General features: G+C 41.4%; 1 protein-coding gene across 1 annotated transcript in view; it reads right to left on the minus strand.

The window, feature by feature from the left end:
• LOC140716394 (ankyrin repeat domain-containing protein 10-like) overlaps positions 1 to 20,375 on the minus strand; it is a 55,106-nt gene extending 34,731 nt beyond the window's left edge. The window contains 3 exon segments of the mRNA XM_073029084.1: positions 1,658 to 1,810; positions 19,691 to 19,861; positions 19,863 to 20,375. Of these exon segments, the coding sequence (XP_072885185.1) occupies positions 1,658 to 1,810; positions 19,691 to 19,861; positions 19,863 to 19,883 (345 nt within the window). The 5' untranslated portion in view covers positions 19,884 to 20,375.
• Between the last annotated feature and the right edge of the window lie 397 nt (positions 20,376 to 20,772).

Here is a 20,772-nt window from a genome sequence, read left to right on the forward strand (position 1 = left end):
CAGAAATTAGCTGCAGTGTTTGACACAGAGCAGTGACTTATATTGATTATAAATACCCAAGCACTCTCGAGCAGATGTTGTATTAATGCAACTTTAAAAATAATAAATTAACAATGTTGCCAACTGATTATTTAATCCCTCATTAATCAGGGCAGTAGAATGTGTTTTCTTTTGTAGAATCCTCATTGGGCAATATGTTGGAAATCTTCCAAACATATGGCTCAATCCAATCCTCTGCAGAAAGCATTCAAAATCATTACTAAATAAAGCATTGAGACATGCACTGTGAAGGAGGTTGGGATGAACCCAACTCACATTATTCTGCTGGGAATCCATTAGAAATATCTGTTCTACTTACAGAAAATGGTTTAGAATAAAAGCCATAAGATCAATTAGATGTATTATAAAGGTCATGTAATTTTTTTTGAGGCCATATGTAAAGTTGACTGCGATTTAAAATCATTTTGTAGTATACAATGAATAAAGATCAAGGCACATCAGACAAATGCACTGATGTAAGCTGAGACTTGTACATAGCCAAAGATAGACAAAGACACCATACAAATGTGACGAGAGAGAACCACAGATATTTGAATTGAGTAGGAAAATCTGAACTTGAAATCCATGAAAAGACAAAACTACTGTTCACTCATTCATCGTCTTACTTTCTGTGGTCCCTTTTAAAATAATTCTCAAACAGTTACAGCCTCACAGGCCCCTTGGGCTCATATTCCCATTGCTTTAAGTGCAAATCCTGCAGTATCCTTTATTTGTCTTCACTGACAGAGCACATTCTCAAAACAGTTGACAGTTCAACTGATTTACTGCAGCAATGCCACATGTCCAAATGACTACATTACGTGCAGACTAGAGATGGTTAAACAAGGTTTCAATTATGGTGAATGAAAGTATAGATAAACCTACAAATCTACTTTTGAATTGAGTATCAATTAAGACATTATGGTAGCAGGCAACAAATAAACGGCAATAACTTTGGCTGCCTTGAATCTTCATGTAGATTAGATAAATTAAATTGGGAAGGTAGTCAAGTACAAGTTCAGGAAAAGCAATTGTACTAATTTCTTCAAAGAATATTGTACATTCCCAACTGGGGAACAACCTGGTTTGGATCAGGTCATGTGTAAAAGGTATTAATTAGTGATCTCATTGTAAAGGGTTCTCTGGGGAAGAGTGATCATAACATAATGAATTTCACATTTGGTTGGGTATAACAGGCAAACGGTACTAAAATCAGAAAGAAGAATAAAATAGTAGATTATTGATCTATTAGTACATGCGGGATGATCTATGAGAAAAGATCAAGTAGAATGGGCCCATCCTCCTGATGTTTATAACAAGGAAACATGAAAGCACTAGAAAAATGGAGGATTTTAACGGGATTGTGAAGATGTTACTTTGGTAAGTTCTTTCCTTAGAGGCCCCTGAACCTTTGGAATTCTCTGATCCAGAAGGCCATGTGTGAGTCTTTAAGAATATTTAAATCTTATGGTAAGCAGAGTTTTGGACTTTGGAGATTAAACGTAATTAGGATTACACAGGTCATGAAAAAAGCACAGATCCAGGATGATCTTATCAAAAAACAGATCAGATTCAAAGAGACATTTCTGACATTACCTTCTCCAGACAGTGGGCTTACCTGCATATTATAATCTGCCCCTGCTTGGATCAGCCACAACAAGCCTTGAGGATGTCCTCCAAAAGCTGCAATGTGGGCTGGAGTCTGAGCAAACCGTGTTGTTGTGATGTTGACGCCAACTCCTGCCTGCACCAACTGCATTACACACTCCAGCTACAAAACAGAAGAGAATAATGCAAATGACTATCTTATTGAGAAACACCCATTCAATGCAATGGCTGAAAATCTGACAATGGATGAAACACCAAGAGTCGTAGCCTTATAGAGATAGTCAGCAGCGTGCTGCTTTAAATACCAACATTCCGTTTCCAATCTGGTCAAAGCAACACCACACCACAGGCTTCAGGGGTTGAGTGAATACCTCACCATAAATGAGCTCTGCATTAATCTAAATGTCACAGCTCATGTTTAATCATCTGTTTAAAAAATTATGTTTTTACTTCACTGATCATGACAGAAAATTTCAATAGTTTTAAGAGGCAATTTTCGCAAATACAGGAGCCATATCCAATGGTATTTGTAATCCTGATCACAGACAACTAACTGTTAATCAATTTACTTGGAGACAATCAAAAGACTTTAGCTAATTATAATAAAAATCTGCTATGTAATAACTAATGAATAAAAAAGGCCTTTTGATAATATATTGCATTTTGGCTGAGTATAAAACAAATTAGAGTGTAGTTGGTGAGACTTTTCACACTGAGATACTTTCATTGTCAATCTTGCTAATGTCATAATGTAGGCAGAGAAAAAGAATGCACGTCAGTGTTTCATGTAGGCAATGACACACTCCCAAGAGACAATGAATAATTTGATATGGAATCTACTTCTAAACAATAGAACAGAATTGTTTCCTAGGTTTCCCACTAGACTTCTACCCACTCACCCTGTTTCCCATCACCCTTTGCCCACCTCTTGCTTAACCATCTACTGTGGCTTAGCAGGTAGCACTTGAGTCAGAAAGTTGCAGATCAAGTCCCACTCGAAATGAGTGCAAAAATCCAAGCTGCCGCTCCAGGAATGCAGCAATGATCAGAAGCTCTGTCTTTCAGATGACAGGTTAAAGCAAATCTCCATCCTCCTCTTCTGGTGGATGCAAGAAATCAAAAGGACACAATTTGGAATGAAACTAAGAGAATTCTTCTGGCCAACATTTACTCCTTAATAAATATCACTAAACTTGTTTATCAGGTTATTACGGAATTGCAAAAGTACTGATGTAGGTAGTGTAGCTATAAACCATTACTCTTCCATCATTATAAAAAGTAATCCTTCTAAAAATATCACTGACCCTAAAGCACTTCATGACTTTACAAAATTGTGAGAAGTGTTCCAAGAATGCAGAAGCTGATGGTATAGAGGTAGCCACTTGGCCTATTCTGCTTGATCTAGCTCTTTGCAAGATCAATCCACTTCAAGTTGCTTCAAATAAGATTTTTGGATGTTTGACAGTGGCTTCAAGCAACAATATAATCAGTCAGCATCGCAGTCGTAATGGAATTGGGAATACAATCCCAATTGTACTCACACTGTAAAACTCTCAACATTGCACCAATGACAAGAAGCAAATTTTCTGCATGTCCTCATCAATTCTGGCTTGGCTGTGTTATAGATATACCCATGTACAGAAATCTGTATCAAGTGCAGGCTCACTGCCACGGTCAGACCTATAAAAACTCTTGCTCAAAAGACTGTCCAACGGTGAGCTCAACAAAGATAATCCAGAGAGTTTATTACGGGTCAGGCTTTGGTCTACTGGCAGCTACAGTGGATCTGAAAGAACAGAAATGCAAAGCAGCTTCATCCATAATTTGCCTGGTACAACTATGGAAAACAGCACTTAAGAAGGAAACTAAATGTGTACATGGGAAGAATGTATATGTATAGAGTGAAGTGAAATGAGGTGTGTACTGTTAATCAAGGCATTGATTAATGTGTTAAGCAGGTAATTTCTGTGTAGCTGTTTATTAAGTGCATCCAAACATATAATTGACACTCAGGGTCAGAAGGTAAGTGAGAACTTGTCAGAAGGATGGAAATTTACAAAGGCAAATGGGAATCAGATCTCCAATGTCAAGAGGTCTTGTAGATCCTAGGTTCCTGTCTTGCCAGATTTTCAGTCTGGTGATGGGTTGCTGGAAACAACCAGGATATTTTTCATCAATGATATTATTTTTAGCAGGCAGGCAAAGGCCAAGAGTGCCCTCTAGCACGTGACCTATTGGTTTCAATTCAAGCTATCAACAATTCCTTTCCCCATCTCCCAACAGATGCTCCTTGACCCACAGAATTCCTCCAACAGGAAGGTTGTTGTGCCAGATTCCAGCATCTGTATTCTCTTGCGTGTGCAGAAATGAAATGTGGAATACATTGAGATTCTCACAAATAAGCACTTGCCAGCTGAGCAAAGTATCTTGCAGCAAGCCAACAAACACCAATGCCCATTCCAACACTTGGTGTGCTTGTAGCTGAGTCCAGTCCAATGTGATACTAGCTTCATTTGAAACAACAGTTGCTCAAAATTTTTCAAACTCACTCATTACTTCCCAGGAGCAGGAAAATATGGAACAAGCTGAATGTTTCAATTTCCAAACACTTTATTTTAAATATTGTATTGGTTGGCCAAAGCACTGGGGGTTAATTTAAATACTCCCCAGAACCACATAAGAATTTTCATACAGATCAATAAGCCATCGAACCACTGAGCATTAAGAAGCAGCCAAGGAACCAATAATGACCCAAACCTTTAACCCAGCCTTTCTACTCGGGGTGGTCTCTGAATTATATCACTGTAAGATGTTCATCTGGCAAAGAAATGGACTGTGAAAATGTATATTATGAAGTAAGTTTTGATTTAATTTTGTAAAATGTCCTCCACACAGAAAACAAATTAAGTATAGATAAATGACTGCTGTGCTGGTTTATGTACAAAAGAGAGTATTACAGTGGTATTAGATTTCCATAAATCCTAGGAACATATTTGAAATTCAATACAAGAAAAGCAGTTACAGTGGTCTAGAAACTTTCTTATCTATTCAGCTTTTTGGCCATCAAACCTTAATTTTAAGAGATCTTGCTCTTCACTAATTCCTTGCTATCATGAAAGGCAAGTCATGTAGTCAAAAATCACAGCACAGAAACAGGGCCTCTGGCACTACTAGTCCATGCAGACCAAGATGCCATCTAAGCTAGTCCCATTTGCCAGCATTTGGCCCATAATGTTCCCAATCCTTCTGTTTGAGAGCCTTTTATAACTTGGTATTGTACATGCCTCAACCACTTCATCAGGCAACTTATTCCACATACATACCACCCTTTTTTGGGGTTAAAAAAGTACCCCTCAAGCAATTAAATCTTTCCTCTCAACTGAAACCTATGCCCCCAGTTTCTGGTTTCCCCAACAGTGGGGGAAAAGACTGATGGCATTCACCCCATCTTTACTTTATTGTCACCAAACAACTGATACTAGAGCGTACAATCATCAGTGATACTTGATTCTGTGCTTCGCACTCCCTGAAGTACAAATCGAATTAAATATAATAAAAATTTAAATTATAAATCATAATTAGAAAATAGAAAAGGGAAAGTAAGGTAGTGCACGTCAGGTCCGGATATTTGGAAGGTATGGCCCAGATCCGGGTCAGGATCTGTTCAGCAGCCTTATCACAGTTGGAAAGAAGCTGTTCCCAAATCTGGTCGTATGAATCTTCATGCTCCTGAACCTTCTCCCGGAGGGAAGAGGGAGAAAAATGTTTTGGCTGGGTGGGTCGTGTCCTTGATTATCCTGGCAGCACTGCTCTGACAGCGTGTGGTGTAAAGTGAGTCCAAGGAGGGAAGATTGGTTTGTGTGATGTGCTGGGCTATGTTCACGATCTTCTGCAGCTTCTTCCGGTCTTGGACAGGACAACTTCCATACCAGGTTGTGATGCACCCTATTTATTTTTCAATCTTTTTATTGATTTTCCAGTAAAACAAATATACAAATCAGAGAAGTTTGGCAAACAGATAATACAAAAGACGTGTAAACAGCAAAAAAAAGTATATATTATCAAAATCAGATAGGTATAATGTTACGCTGTTACATATACAATATAATCAAGAAACCACAACTCCTCTTAACAAATCGTAAAAAAAAAAATTGGAAATTTTATTTAATAAAGGGGAAAAACCCCCACTAAACTAAACTGGAAACAAAAAAAGAAAAAAGAAAGACTGGGCAGTCCATTTGAGGATAAAATTAGAAGAATTAGAAATTAAAATTAAAATTAGAACGTTTTGCAGACGTTGAGGGATAGGTCATTGTCGTTGCACCATGCCACCAGGTTCTTAATTTCCTCTCTGTACTCAGACTCATCATTACCCAAGATAAAGCCTACAATTGTGGTGTCACCAGCAAATTTATATACTGAGTTCGATGGAAACTTGGCTACACAATCATGGGTGTACAGTGAGTACAGCAGGGGGCTGAGTACACAGCCTTATGGGGCACCGGTGCTCAAAGTGATTGTAGAGGAGAGCTTGTCCCCTATTTTTACAGCCTGGGTCCTGTCTGTGAGGAAGTTGAAGATCCAGCTGCAGACCTGAGTGCTAAGACCCAGGGTCCGGAGCTTAGGAATCAGTTTACTTGGAATGATGGTATTAAAGGCAGAGCTGTAGCCAATGAAAAGGATCCTTACATATGCATCTTTATTCTCCAGGTGTTCTAAGGAGGAATGTAGTGCCAGAGAGATGGCATCTACGGTTGACCGGTAGGTTATGGTTGATGTGAGCCATAACCAATCGCTCAAAGCACTTCATAGCAATTGATGTTAGAGCTACAGGTCGGTAGTCATTCAGGCATATCACCTTGCTTTTCTTCGGTACCGGGATTATCGTTGCCTTCTTAAAACACGAGGGAATCTTAGACTGAAGCAGGGAGCAGTTGAAGATGTCAGCAAGCACTCCAGTTAGCTCGCTGGCCTGGAGAACCCGTCCCAGGATGCCATCTGGGTCCGTCGCCTTCCTTGGATTTATCTTCAGGAAGGCTCTTCTAACGTCTTCCTCGGTGACGATGAATCTTGATGCCACCAGGTCCGGTTCATCCAGAGGAGGCGGGACGCTCCTGTTCTGTTCGAATCTTGCGTAGAATACATTAAGTTCGTCAGGAAGAGAAGCGCTACAGTTATTGATATTCCCACCTTTTCTTTGTGCCCAGTGATCTCATTTAGACCTTGCCATAGTCTACTGGCATCCCTCTGGTTAGCCTGGGCTTCCAACTTGGCTCAATATTGCCTCTTGGTGCCCTTAATGGCTTTCCGGAGTTCACACCTGGATTCCATGTAGCGACTGGTATCCCTGGACCTAAAAGCTTCTAGCCTTCCAAAGGGACTGGACCTCATAATTCATCCAAGGTTTCCGGTTAGGGAATACCCGGATCGTCTTGCGAGACACTCAGACCTCTGTGCATTTCCAGATAAAGTCCATGACAGCTGAGGCATACTCATCGAGGTTAGCTGCCGAGTTCTTGAATACTAACCAGTCCACCGATTCAAAGCAGTCATAGAGGACCTCATCCGTTTCCTCTGTCCAACACAACACCACTTTTGACACCGTGACCTCCCGCTTCAGTTTCTGTTTGTAAGCCGGGAGGAGGAGTACAGCCTGATGGTCTGATTTTCCTAAGTGAGGTCATTGGACGGAACGGTAGGCATTCAGGCGCTCCGACACAGTAGCAGGCCCCAGGTCTCCGGGAACATGGTGGACCTCGGACCAGGCCTTGATGATCGGGTCCAGGTGCGGTCTGGAGTTGAAGCAATTCTGGTGCGTCAATGATCTCCAGCTGGGTCAGTAGCTTTGCCAGGGTGTTGTTGATCTTGCTAGATATAGCAAATTGGAGGTTTAGAAAGGTTTCTCGGGTATAGGATAGTGTCTTGGGTATAGGATATCTCTGTCCCTCATGACTTTATATGCCTCTTTAAAGTCACCTTCACTCCAAGGAATAAAGTCCTGGCCTGGCCAACTACTCCCTAGAACTCAGTTGTCTTTCAAATTCTACCAACATCCTTATTAACCTTTTCTGCACTTTTTCCAGTTTCATAACATCTTTCCTATAGCACGGTGACCAAGACCGAACACAATACTCCAAGTGCAGTTTCAGTAGCATCTTGTAACTGCATCATGACCTTCAACTCCTATACTCAGTCCCTTGACTGATGAAGGTTGCTAAACCTTTGTCACCTTGTCTACCAGTGATGCCACTTTCGGAGAACCCATGAAATGAGCTCCAAGGTCCCTCTGTTCTACAACACTCACTGGGGACCTGCTTCTTCTGAAAGCCTTGCTTGGAAATGACTTTTCAAAATGCAACACCTCACACTTCAACTCTAAACTAAACTCTATTTGCCATTCCTCAGCTGATCGGAATTCCCCAATAATCTTTGATAACCTTCTTCTTTGTCCATTATACCACTTATTCTGTATTATCTGCAAACATACTAAGGCCATATGACTAGGAGCAGAATTGGGTTATTCAGCCCATCGAGACTGCTTCACCATTCCATCATGGCTGATCCTGGATCCCACTCAACCGCTTACACCAGCCTTCTCACCAAATCCTTTGATGCCCTGACTGATCAGAAAACGATCAACTTCCACCTTAACTATACGCACGGACTTGGCCTCCACCATAGTCTGTGGTAGAGCATTCCACAGAGTTGCTACTTTATGGGTAAAAAAAAAATTCTCCTTACATCTGTTCTAAAGAGTTGCTCCTCAATTTTGAGGCTGTGTCCTCTAGTTCTGGATATCCCACCAACATAGGAAACATCCTCTCCACATCTACTGTATCTAGTCCTTTCAACATTCGGTAGGTTTCAACAAGATCCCTCCACACTCCAAAGCTACCAAACGCTCCTACATTAACCCCTTCATTCTCAGAACCATCCTCATGAACCTCCTGTGGACTTTCTTCAATGAGAAAACACATCCAAGTGCAGCCTGACTACTGTCTTATAAATGCTCAGCATTATCTCCTTCCTTTTATATTTTAGTCTTATGCCTTCTTTACTACAGTCTCAACCTGTAAATTAACCTTTTGGAAGACCTGCATGAGGAATCCCAAGTCCTTCTGCACTTCTGATGCTTGAATTTTCTTCCCATTAAGATAATAGTCTACACTATTGTTCCTTTTACCAAAACACATTATCATACATTTCCCAACACTGTATTCCATCTGCCACTTTTTTGTCCATCCTTCCAATTTGTCTAAGTCCTGCTGCAATTACATTAGAGGAACGCCACTAGTCATTGGCAGCCAACCAGAAAAGGCCTGTTTTATTCCCACTCGCTGCCTCCTGCATGTCAGCCATTCCGCTATCCATACCAATATTTTTCTTGTAATGCCATAGAATTTCATCTTGTTAAGCAGCCTCATGTGTGGTACCTTATCAAATCTTATCTAACCATGCCCAGCATAGTTATCCTTATCAATGATATAAAGAATAAACAATGGGCCCAGCACCAACATCTGAGGCATACCACTAGTCACTGGTCTCCAGTCCAAGGAAGAACTTTCCATCATCACTCTGTTCTCTACCAGCAAGCCAATTGTGAATCCAATTATCTAGCTCTCTCTGGATTCTATGTGAACTAACCTTCCAGAAAAGGTTTATCAAAAGCTTACTGAAATCCACATAAACAATGTATATTGTCCTGCCCTTATCAACCTTTCTAATTCCATCACATTTTATGGTTTTGCCAACTTAAAGTAATAAGCAAAAAACAGGGGTAATAAGGGAAAATACTTTGCAATGAGATGCTGTGATCCAGAATGCATTTTTAACCTAATACTGTGGAAGAGTTGAATTATGCAGCTGAATAGAGACAGCATGATGCGTTGAATGGCCTTCTTCCAGTCTGTGATTTCACGGTTCGATAACTGGTTAGAGCAACATTTATTTTGCTAACATGAAAAGCTCTATTATCATCAGTATTGTGAAGAGGGAGTACTTCCTTTAATTCACTTCCTTTATTCACATAGCTTGATCAGAACCTCACACAATTCTAAGTTGCCACTAATCAGACATTCATTGTAATAAAAAAAATTGAGAGAAAATGTTTACAAGTTGAGGATTGTGCAACATCTTGAGGTTACATATTACCTTTACTAAGAGAGAAAAGACAATTCCCAGCTGAAGCAGCTATTAGTTCTGTACAGTTTGTGAACTATCACTCATTAAATAGGCATTTGTTTTCATTGTGCTGCTCCATTAAAATAACATCAGATAATATTGCCTGATTTATTCACTACGGATGCACCAGACGCTCAAAAGCCACATTCTACCAATGGAGTTTCTCTGCCAACTTTGTACACTATGCTAGCCTGTGTCACAGTTCAATTCAATGCAAATGTCACAACTGAACAAGATCAACAACTGTGAATTAAAGCAAAATATCAGTGGATTGATTTTGGCTCTATATAGCCTAATCTATCAGATTGCAATTCCAATTTTACACCTGTCTTGCTGGTTTACCAAAGTAAATTTTAAAGATTGAAAACATTTTCAAAATACCGAGGATATCGTGGAAGTCAGAACCATAACGTTTCAAACGATAATTATAACTAGAACAATGCACAAGATACAAATGGGGGCTGTGCCACTAAAGTTCAAACACAGTGAACTGCCACAATTCAAGATGGAGGCAATTGCTATTTTCCAGTGATGCTGAAGAAATATTGACCAGTCATCAGGGAAAACCACCTGCTCCTGTCTGTCGATGCCATAAGACCAGGTATGTTCCTGAAGGTTTGTTGCCTCCTTTGCTAAAGTGGGAACAGTTTACAGTCATCTTCAACCCTCACTTTGGTAGCCTGAGGTACCCACCTTCTTCGAGCAAGCATTAAACATACCAGTGCTCAAGAATGTTGTAACCTGCCTCAGTGACTATCATCCAGTAGCACTTACATCTACTATGATGAAGTTGGTCACAGCGCACATCAACTTCTGCCTGAGGAGCAACCAGGTTCTACTCCAATTTGCCTACTGTCACACAAGGTCAGCAGTAGATACCATTTCATTGTCTCTTCACTCAGTACTGGAACACCTTGACTATGAAGATACACATGTCAGATGCATACTTCATTGATTACAGCTCAGCATTGAACACTCATCCCCTTGAATCTCATAACTAAGCTCCAAAATTTTGGCCTCAGTACCTCCCTCTGCAACTGGATCCATGATTTCCTTACTGACAGACCCCAGTTAGTACAGAATTGCAACAGCATATTGTTCACAGCACCCTGTGGTACAGATGCACCACTGGGCTCTGTGCTTAGCCTCGTGATCCACTCATTTTATACTTCTGATTATGTGGGGAAGTTGTATTTAAGTTTGCAGAAATACTGTTGTTGGCCGAATTAAAGGTGATCCCAAATCAAGTCAAGTCACTTTTATTGTCATTCGGCATATAGGAAGGAGATAGAAAATATGGTTGAGTGGTGTCACAACATCCAGCTTTTCCTCAACATCAGCAGAACCAAAGAGCTGATTACAGATTACAGAAGCTGGAGATCCAGGAGACAGTTCTCATTAGGGGAACAGAGGTAGAGAGGGTCAGTAACTTTAAATTCCTTTCTATTAACTTATCAGAGGATCTGTCCTGGCAACAGCACACAAATGCCATCACAAAGAAGGCACAACAGTGCCTCTACCTCTTAGTTTGTGAAGATTCAGCACATGACCAAAAACTTTGACAAACTTTTACAGATGCACAATGGAGAGCATTCGAACTGGTTACATCATGTCCTGTATAAAAACACATGCCCAACATTAGAAAAGGCTACAGAAAGTAGTGGATACAGCCCAATCCATCATAGGCAAAGCCCTCCCCATCATTGAGTACATTTACATGGAGCACTGCCACAAGAAAGCAGCATCCATCAAAGTACAGCTCTATCATCAAAGATCATTACCATCCAGGGCATGCCCCTTTCTTGCAGGAATTATAGATGCTTAGGTCCCACGCCACCAAGTTCAGAACAGTTATTATCAACTCTACTATCATCAGGTTCCTAAACCATTGTAGATAACTTAATTCATCACTACTCTGAACTGATTCTATAACCGACTGACTCACTTTCAAGGACTCTTTACAACTCATGCTCTTAGTATTTCTGCTTATCTGTACTGCTCATCTTCTTTTGAAAATTGTATTTTGTCCATCTGTCTGTTTATAGATTTTTTGTAAAATTCTAATGTATTTCTTTTTTCTCCATAATGCCTGCAAAGAAAATGAATCTCAAGGTAATAAATGGTAACATATACATACCTCGATAATAAATTTACTTTGTATTTTGTTCAGTCCCAGCCTATCCAGTGTCTACTTATAACTCAAGCCCTCCCAGTCTGGAAACATTATTAGGAGACTTTTCTGCATCCTTTTGAGCTTAATCTCACCCTTTCTATAAGCTGACCATAACTGCACATAGGACCACAGGTGTGGTCTGACCAATGTCTTTTAGTTTATAACACGATGTCCAAAATCTGGTACTCAACGATCCAGCTTTCTTCACTGTCCACTAAACCAGTAATTTTAGTGTCATCCACAAACCTATTAATCATGGCACTTATATTCTCATCTTTTTAAAAAAATTATATATATTATTTATATAAAATATATATAGCCTGTAGTTCCCAGATGTCCTTGCAACCCTTCTTAAATAAAGGCAGATTAATCCACTCTTCCAGTACTTACTTTTGGCTAACAATGACACGTGTTCCTTTACCAGGGCCCCAATTTCTTCTCACTTCCTAGAATACAACTGTCAACTCCAGAGATTTATGCACTTCAAGATCAACATCTCTTACTTCGTCATGTCAAGGATTAAATCTTTAGGTGGTGTTTCTGGTAGCTATTTCTGTATTTGTTTGATCTCTCTTTGAAGGCTTCATACAATTAATCCAATGCAACAAGAGACTTAACACTTGCTTTGTCAGCACCTTTTTTTCTCTCAGCTCTTGGTCTCCACCACTCCTTAAATGATGCACTGAGGCTGCAGTATTAGACACCTCAACACTACTATAAGAACGCACCATGAATACTAACAATGAGGATGAGTATTAACAACTTGACACTTGCAAATCTCCAAGCCAATTCATACACCACAAAGGGACACGAGAGTCAAATAGCCTGTCTGTGCTGTAAGTTCCAAGTTAGTAACTTCAGAAATGCTGGAACTACTGCCTAGAATTTTCATACTCAACACCATCTGCACAAAGAGTGCATCTGACAAAGATTACCAACATCCAATTAGCTTGAAACAGTGCATTGCCAGTACTGGCAATGGAAGCACACAAATCAAATCTACTTAAATTAAATGGCTGTCTTCTCACTTAGATACCTGACGAATTAATTGGATAAATTCTGGACTATATTCTGTGGTTGAAACCAAAAAAAACATGTACAAGGGTGGTTGGGCTGGAAATAAATAAATCCACACCACAAAGTATCTTTATTTTGACCGAAAAAAAATCATCATAAATTAAACCATGACCCTCAATCCAATAGTGACTAGCAGCCTGTTCTTATGTTAATTTCTGCTTCTAGTTTATTATTTAGTTAGACAATGAAATGATTATAATTCATAAACAAGAAATTCTGCATATGCTAGAAGTCCAAAGCAACACACACAAAAAATGCTGGAGGAACTCAGCAGGTGAGGCAACATTTATGAAAATGAACAAACAGTCGACGTTTTGGGCTGAGAACCTTCTTCAGGATTGGAAAGGGGGTGGGGGGGGGGGGGGTGGTGGGGTTGGCCAGAATAGAAACATAGGTGGAGGGAAGGTGATAGTTGAAGCCAGATGGGCTGGAAAAGTAAACGGCTAGAGATAAGGAATCTGATAGGAGAGGAGAGTAAACCATAGGAAAAAGAAGAGAGGCATTAGGAGGAGGCAATAGGCAGGTGTGAAGAGGTAAGAGGCCAGAGAGGGGAACAGAAGAGTGGCGGAGGAAGGAATTTTTTTTATAAAACAGGAAGGAGAAATCAAAATTCATGTCATCAAGTTAGAAGCTACCTAGACAGAATACAATGTGTTGCTCCTCCATCCTGAATGTAGTCTCATCATGGCACAAGAAAAGGCCATGAACCAACATGTCAGAATGGGAACTGGAATTAAAATGTGGAACCACCGGTGTGGCCTTCTCTACAATGGTCATTAATTGGAGGATCACTTTGTTGAACACCTCCATTCCATCCACCAAAAGCAGAGTATACTGGCGGCCCAACATTCTGAATATCGATTTCTCCTTCCTGCAAAAGTTTCCCTCTCCCTCCTCTCCTTCTATTTCCCACTCTGACCTCTTACCTTGACTCACCTGCCTATCACCTCCCCTGGTGCCCCTCTTCCCTCCCTTTATCATATGGTCCACTCTCTACTTCCTTCAGATTCTTTATCTCCTACCCTTACCTATCCCACCCATCTGGCTTCAATTATCACCCTCTCACTATCCTCCTTCCCCTCCCCCAACCTTTTTATTCTGGCACCTTGTCCTGCAGAAGGGTCTCAGCCCAAAATGTTGACTATTTGTTCACTTCCATGGATGCTGCCAACCTGCTGGATTAGAATTCAATTGTAGGGGTCCCCATAAACTTCACTAAGCTACAAATAAATAACAATAATTCATCATGTTTCAGTGACTTATCAACAACTGCAATATTCTTAAAGCTGTGTGTTTATCAGAACTTATGTATTGTCAGAATTTTTTGCAGTTCAATCTGTATGGCATTGGTACAGATGATTTCATAAAATCTAGTTATGATATCTTTACATACACAATTTCAACACTGAATACAACTCTGCAGATACCAGTTGGTCTGGCAGTGGCTTGGCAAATTGATATAAACCTTGCCCAGTTTATATTCTTACACACAATCTATAATCTTACCCTTCTTTCAAAACACCATAAACTACTTACTGGATCGACCTGTCAAAATAATATCACAAAATCCCATGAAGAGGCACTATCAGGGGTTCCCAACCTTTTCTTATGTCATGCACCACCAACAACACTAAGCAAGGGGCCCGCGTACCTGAGGTTGGGAACCCCTGCGCTAAATGATAGAACAAAATGGACCTGGTAAAATGATTCAGGTTCCTGAAATACAATTAATTCGTCATTTACAATCCTACAGGATTTGTTTCAGTGCTCTCAATGTTAAGAGTGCACAATTCCACTCACCAACTAGATACCCCGACAGCAGAGAAGCACCCAGAATTACGAGGGAGCAAAAGAGATCAGGATTCATGGGAGAGAAGGACTGAGGCAGAATATCAATGAAGATAGGCTCCAATGGAATAGGTGAAATGAATACAGATCACTACTCAGTCTAAAACCAGGGCCATGGGCAAATGCAAGAGAAATGCAGAATATAAAGTGAACTTTAATGAAGACATTGGATATGAACAATATGTTCAGGGTGGGGGATATTGCAGGAGGAAACAAAGGTGTGGCTGATTGAACTGAATAAACTTAAGAGCACAGCTGTATCAACCTCTGCTCTCAACCCTGCAGAGCTCTTAAAGAAATCATTGCCTTGAAAAAGACAGCAAAAAAAACTTCTGACAGGAAACTTGACTGTTGAATTGAGAGGCTAGTGACCTCTTCAACCCAACAGTTTCAGCACAATGTGACAAAGCTACCATCCCTATCTCCAGATATTTCTGTACAATTTTGAAATGACTCAGAGCAAGAAAGATCTAATTCAGAATAGAAATACAAGAGATGGTTCTTAAGTGTTTTGGGGTTTTCTACCCCTTTGTTGAATTACACGCTGCAGGATCTCACATTTTACATATCCTGTTGCTGGAAACATAGCCTCTTATACTGTTTATGAAGAGGTGCAAGTTCACAATCTCCATTCCATTACCCACACAGAAATAAAAAGCCATTCTCCCATGCACAATTCAAGTTTGATATGGACAACTGACATGACACCACAGTTACACATCCTAATCCAATTAAAAATCTATCGATTCAATTGTTAAAATATGAAAATTACTCTCTAGTAGTCACCGTCTTCTGCCTTTGGGAACTGGGGAGAGGGAAGGTTGGTTGCAAAGATGAAAGAGATCCCAAGATCTACAATTCATTGATAAAATTCATCCACAAATGCAGATGGGTTTAAGTATCATGTGCCAAATGTTTACAGTGCCTGTGGGAAGAAGGAACAGAGCCGGCCTTGGTGCAGATGTTTTCCATAGTAAATGTCATGTTGCAGTTCCAAGAGTGATTACAACAAATGTCAGAACCCCACTCTTTGGAAAAAAATGTTTCAAGTAATCAGTCTGTGTTGACTAAACAATAGAAGGGCTTTTGCATTCTCAGTGTCAGCTGTAGTCAACGGTTAATCGGAAAATGAACAAGAGAATGCCAATGTCTTTAGCAGAAACACAGCAGGTGCCAGAGCGCAGCTCAACACCACTAACTCTCAAGCAGCTTCTTTGTTAAGGCCCATTCGATGAGTATATGGCAAGTCCTCAGAATGCAAATCTGTTAGGATGCTAATTTGTCAAGGCTAGGGAAAAGAAAAGCTTTGTTTACAAAGAATAAATCACTGTACAAAGGAAATTCAATTTTAGGAAATGGTCTTCTTAGCATAAGACAAAAATGAAAATCTTAAGATAAAATGAAAATCTTAAGATTATTCCAACAAAGAATAAGCTTTTTGAGCTTTTCAAATCTGTGGTAATATCATCATCACTAACCTAATATCGAGTTCAGTCCTGCAGTGCAAACTATTGCTGAGTCACTTGTTCCACCTAAGGCAGAATTTGATACTGTACTTACAAAATACATTTCATTAAACTGCTTTTCAATTCCCACAGATTAGTTTGTGATCTGATGTGAGAATTAATCATTGTCTATCTGTGGTGTGGAAAATCTCCATACAATCTATTAGTAACCACTTCAGCTACAGTAAAATTAAGAGTTGCTTTATAACTATAACCCCTTCATACCTACAAATAATCCCAGCATGATCACAAGGATCTGCTTATATTGATTTCCTATTAATGGGATGCCCAGAACTTAACTTTGTATAAGTCACCACAGCATTAACTTAGCAATTTCTATGCTCAGCATGAATGAGGTTTCTTGTTTGAACATACTGGGTGAACACATTGATCCTTGGCTTCCTTGCAGTGTCTAGCTTTAAATGATGTTACCTCTGTACAAACGGTTGTCCTGGAGCTGGCCAGCAGCAGAGAATGAATGCTCCAGTGCTTCTGATAGCCCGCCTCGCAGCGTATCAATCAAATTTCAAAGTTGTTATCAACCAATCAACCTGTACTTTCAAGCACTGCGATCCAGTACCTAATAATCTTCACAACAATTTGTACAAAGAAAAGGTTAGAGCGTACCTAAAACAATATACAGGAACAAAGTGAATTAGGAAGGGCAGCACTTTACATAGAATCTTGTTAGTTTGGAGAAATTCCTCCCAGCCTTACGCAGAAATGTTTTGTAAAATTATGTAGTAATGTGCTTAAATATGTATATTATCTTAAAAAGAAAGTTAATTTTCTAGATGTTATTTATATAAACTTATTTGGTGAAACTTTTATAGCATTCTGGGGAAGTGTTAAGGAAATATTTCAAACCTTTCCTTCTATAAGGAGGGCTACAAAGTGCCAATACAGGGGCTAATATTGCAGATCACATTATTTTAGAGTGGACAACACAGCCTCTTGAACCTGATTTGCTGATCAATAAAATTATGGCTGTTCCAAATTTTTGCCTCAACTCCTCTCTTGGTTGACTCAATAATCCTTGAAGGCACAATGCAATACAAATCTTTTCTATTCAAAGGATGAACTTCCCTCCCAGTTCAGTGGGAATTATCTCATATTAGCTCATTGCCATGCACCCCACCCTGGAAATAAAAGGTAGCACATGCTCTCTGCACCCTGGAGAACAGCCAATGCTGTGCGACTCCTATCCCAATGACCTAGCTCAATGTGTCCCTCCCTGAAATAATGTGACACTGCACAGACCCCAACCCTGGAGAAAACACCTACTCTCACCAAGAACTCACAGTGTCATGTCCTACATCTATCTCATGGTCCTGGTGTTTGCTGACTCCACTCCAAAATTCACACTGCCCCATGTGACTGCCACCTACAGAAATAACCCAGCATAAGCCTTTCATCCCCTCCCAATATGACTAGTATCATGTGACATCCCAGCTACAATATTCTATCATGACACAAGCACTAGATATGGCTCAATCCCCTTCTAGAAAAGAGCCCGATACCCCAAGCACCTCTAGAGATGACCAAGCATCCTGACCACTTCTTCCCCACCCTCCTTGGAGATCACCTAATGGCATGACCTCCTCCTCCAACCCTACAGTGTGGAACTATAAATTTTTAATGTCCAATCATCAAAAAACTACAAGTGATGAGGGTGCAACAGAAACTCTCTGCCTCCAAATGGGAATCTCACACTGAAATTTACTAACAGGAGCTCCTAATTTATTTGAAATAACTGAACAGAATTCAATAACAATATAATAGTTTGCCAATTCTTACAATTTATCTAACCATTTATTTTTCATCAGAAATCTGCAGATCGTAAGTCATTGCAAAATTTTATTGGGTTGTTCCAGGTGATTAACTATTTTTATTAGCATAGTTTATCTAAAATATATTTGTAGCTGCATTTACTGTATACAAGTTGATCTCCAGAGGGCAAACAAGAACTTGCAGTTTAAGGTCGAAAATGGGGTGGGGACCCTTCATATAATTCATATTTCATTTTAAACTTGAATATTAAATTGATTTCTGTTGCGTTCCACTTTAAATTCCTTGCTCCGTGTTTATGAAAGTGCCCGTGCAAAGTTGTCACACTGTACCTATGCTGCAAGGATGTGATAGCACTGTGGCTCCCCGAATGGCGGGAGGACGCAATGTAAGCAATCCATTTTTACAGTGGAATTTTCCGTAACATGTGGACATTGGTGCTGATAACAGGAAAACAATGCAGGAAAATGAAAGCATTTTAAGGTACTTTTATTTTTTAGTATCCGCTCATAACTAGTGACATTTCATCTTGATCTGCTAAAAATGTTTCACAACATTTATATAGAATTTACTCTCCGTAACTGCCAGCATAATTGAATTCCTAACTCTCACACTCTGGGCATTACACTCACTTATTTTACTTATTCCACAGTGACTTACAACAGATATTGTCTGACCTACTATCCAGCTCTTGCCATATTAAACAACATCCACCTGCAGACATGCATGTATGTGCATATGCTGAATTCCCATGTCCAGTTTCAGGGAACAGAAGTGCCTCACATCAATCTATCACTAAATAAGATCAGACTAAACACCTTTCTCCCCCCATTCCACTTTGACGCCTTTGTAATTTAGATGCGCGTCAAGATTCACTGTTTGCGTACTTGATCTATGCTTAGTATATAATCGCTCGTCGGCATAAGTATATGCTTCTAGAAGTGGACAGATCATCAGTGAAGCCCAATTAACTTTGAATCCTTATGAAAATCTGTGTTTGGGTGGGGAGGCAGGAGGGAGAGAGAAGAAATGGGGCGCCTGTTATATCACCACCAAAGTCCACAGGTACAACAGGGGCTAATGCTCTAACCGCATGGGGTGACAGTGTGACATGTTTACATAGGAGGCTGTCGGCAAATGTACCCACCTACAATTGTCTGTGATGCGTTGTACCCGATGTTGGTGCATGTACATCCTGTTTGCATTTGCGATGTTTATGTCACAGACGGTATATACACTTTATACTCACTACAGTGGCCGGAGGGGCCCACCCCAGCTCCCTACACCTCCGGCCGCTACCCCTGCCTCCATTCACCTCCGGCCGCTACCCTACATCTGTGGGCCCGGTCCTGCCCCCGCCCGACTCCACACACCTCCAGGTGGACTCCGGTTTTGCCCCGGTTCCCTACACCTCCGCCGCCCACCCCCCGTGCGCTCTCCCGTGCGGCTGCGCTCCGCTCGCCGGCCTTACCTTGCCGAAGTGCGCGGCCCAGTGCAGCGGGGTCCAGCCGTAGAAGTTGTCCTCCTGGATAATGTCGGCGGGCGCCGAGGCGGCCAGCAGCGAGTGCAGCGCCGCCAGATCGCCGTCCCTACAGGCCCGGTGCAGAGGGAAGCGCCGCGATAGCAGCTCCTCGCTCGAAAAAACCCCGGTCGCAGTCTGCCATGACAGCGCTGGGCCCGGCAAACGGTGGCTGGTGCTCCGTGCTCCACTCGCGGTTCCCGGCAGACGGCGGCTAAACGGCCGGTATTCGGCGGTTAAACGGCCGGTACTCTCGCGGTTCCCGGCAGACGGCGGCTAAACGGCCGGTACTCTCGCGGTTCCCGGCAGACGGCGGCTAAACGGCCGGTACCCTCGCGGCACTCGGCGGTTAAACAGACGGTACCCTCGCGGCACACGGCGGTTAAACAGACGGTACCCTCGCGGCACACGGCGGTTAAACAGACGGTACCCTCGCGGCACTCGGCGGTTAAACGGCCGGTACCCTCGCGGCACTCGGCGGTTAAACAGACGGTGCTCTCGCGGCACACGGCGGTTAAACAGACGGTACCCTCGCGGCACACGGCGGTTAAACAGACGGCGACTACACGGCCGGTGCTCTGGTATCGCTCGGTGGACGGCAGCCCGCGCTCCCACACCACACACACACAAAGAACGGCTGTGCACAAAACCAAGACCGGAGCAACAACAAAACCTGGACCAGCGTCAAAGCAAAACCCGGACCAGACTTCCACCCTACCTCATTCTGAGCAACACACCACACACGAACTGCTGGAGAAACCCTGCAGCCTGGTCAGGCACCATATATAGAGGGTCGAACCCGTTCATATCTGGAGAGACCTGCTAAGTTCCTACGGTATTTTGTATGTGTTGCTCAGGATTTCCGGCATCTGCAAAGTCTCTTGTATGAGTTTATTTATACTTTATTAGGAGTTTGAAGCGATTTGGCACGTCAACAATTACTGTACACTCAAAACTTCTATATTTGTACCGTGGAGAGCATTCTGACAGGCTGCATCACTGTCTGGTATGGGGGGGTGGGGGCTACTGCACAG

This window comes from Hemitrygon akajei, chromosome 2, assembly GCF_048418815.1.
Source record: "Hemitrygon akajei chromosome 2, sHemAka1.3, whole genome shotgun sequence".
Lineage (NCBI taxonomy): Eukaryota > Metazoa > Chordata > Chondrichthyes > Myliobatiformes > Dasyatidae > Hemitrygon > Hemitrygon akajei.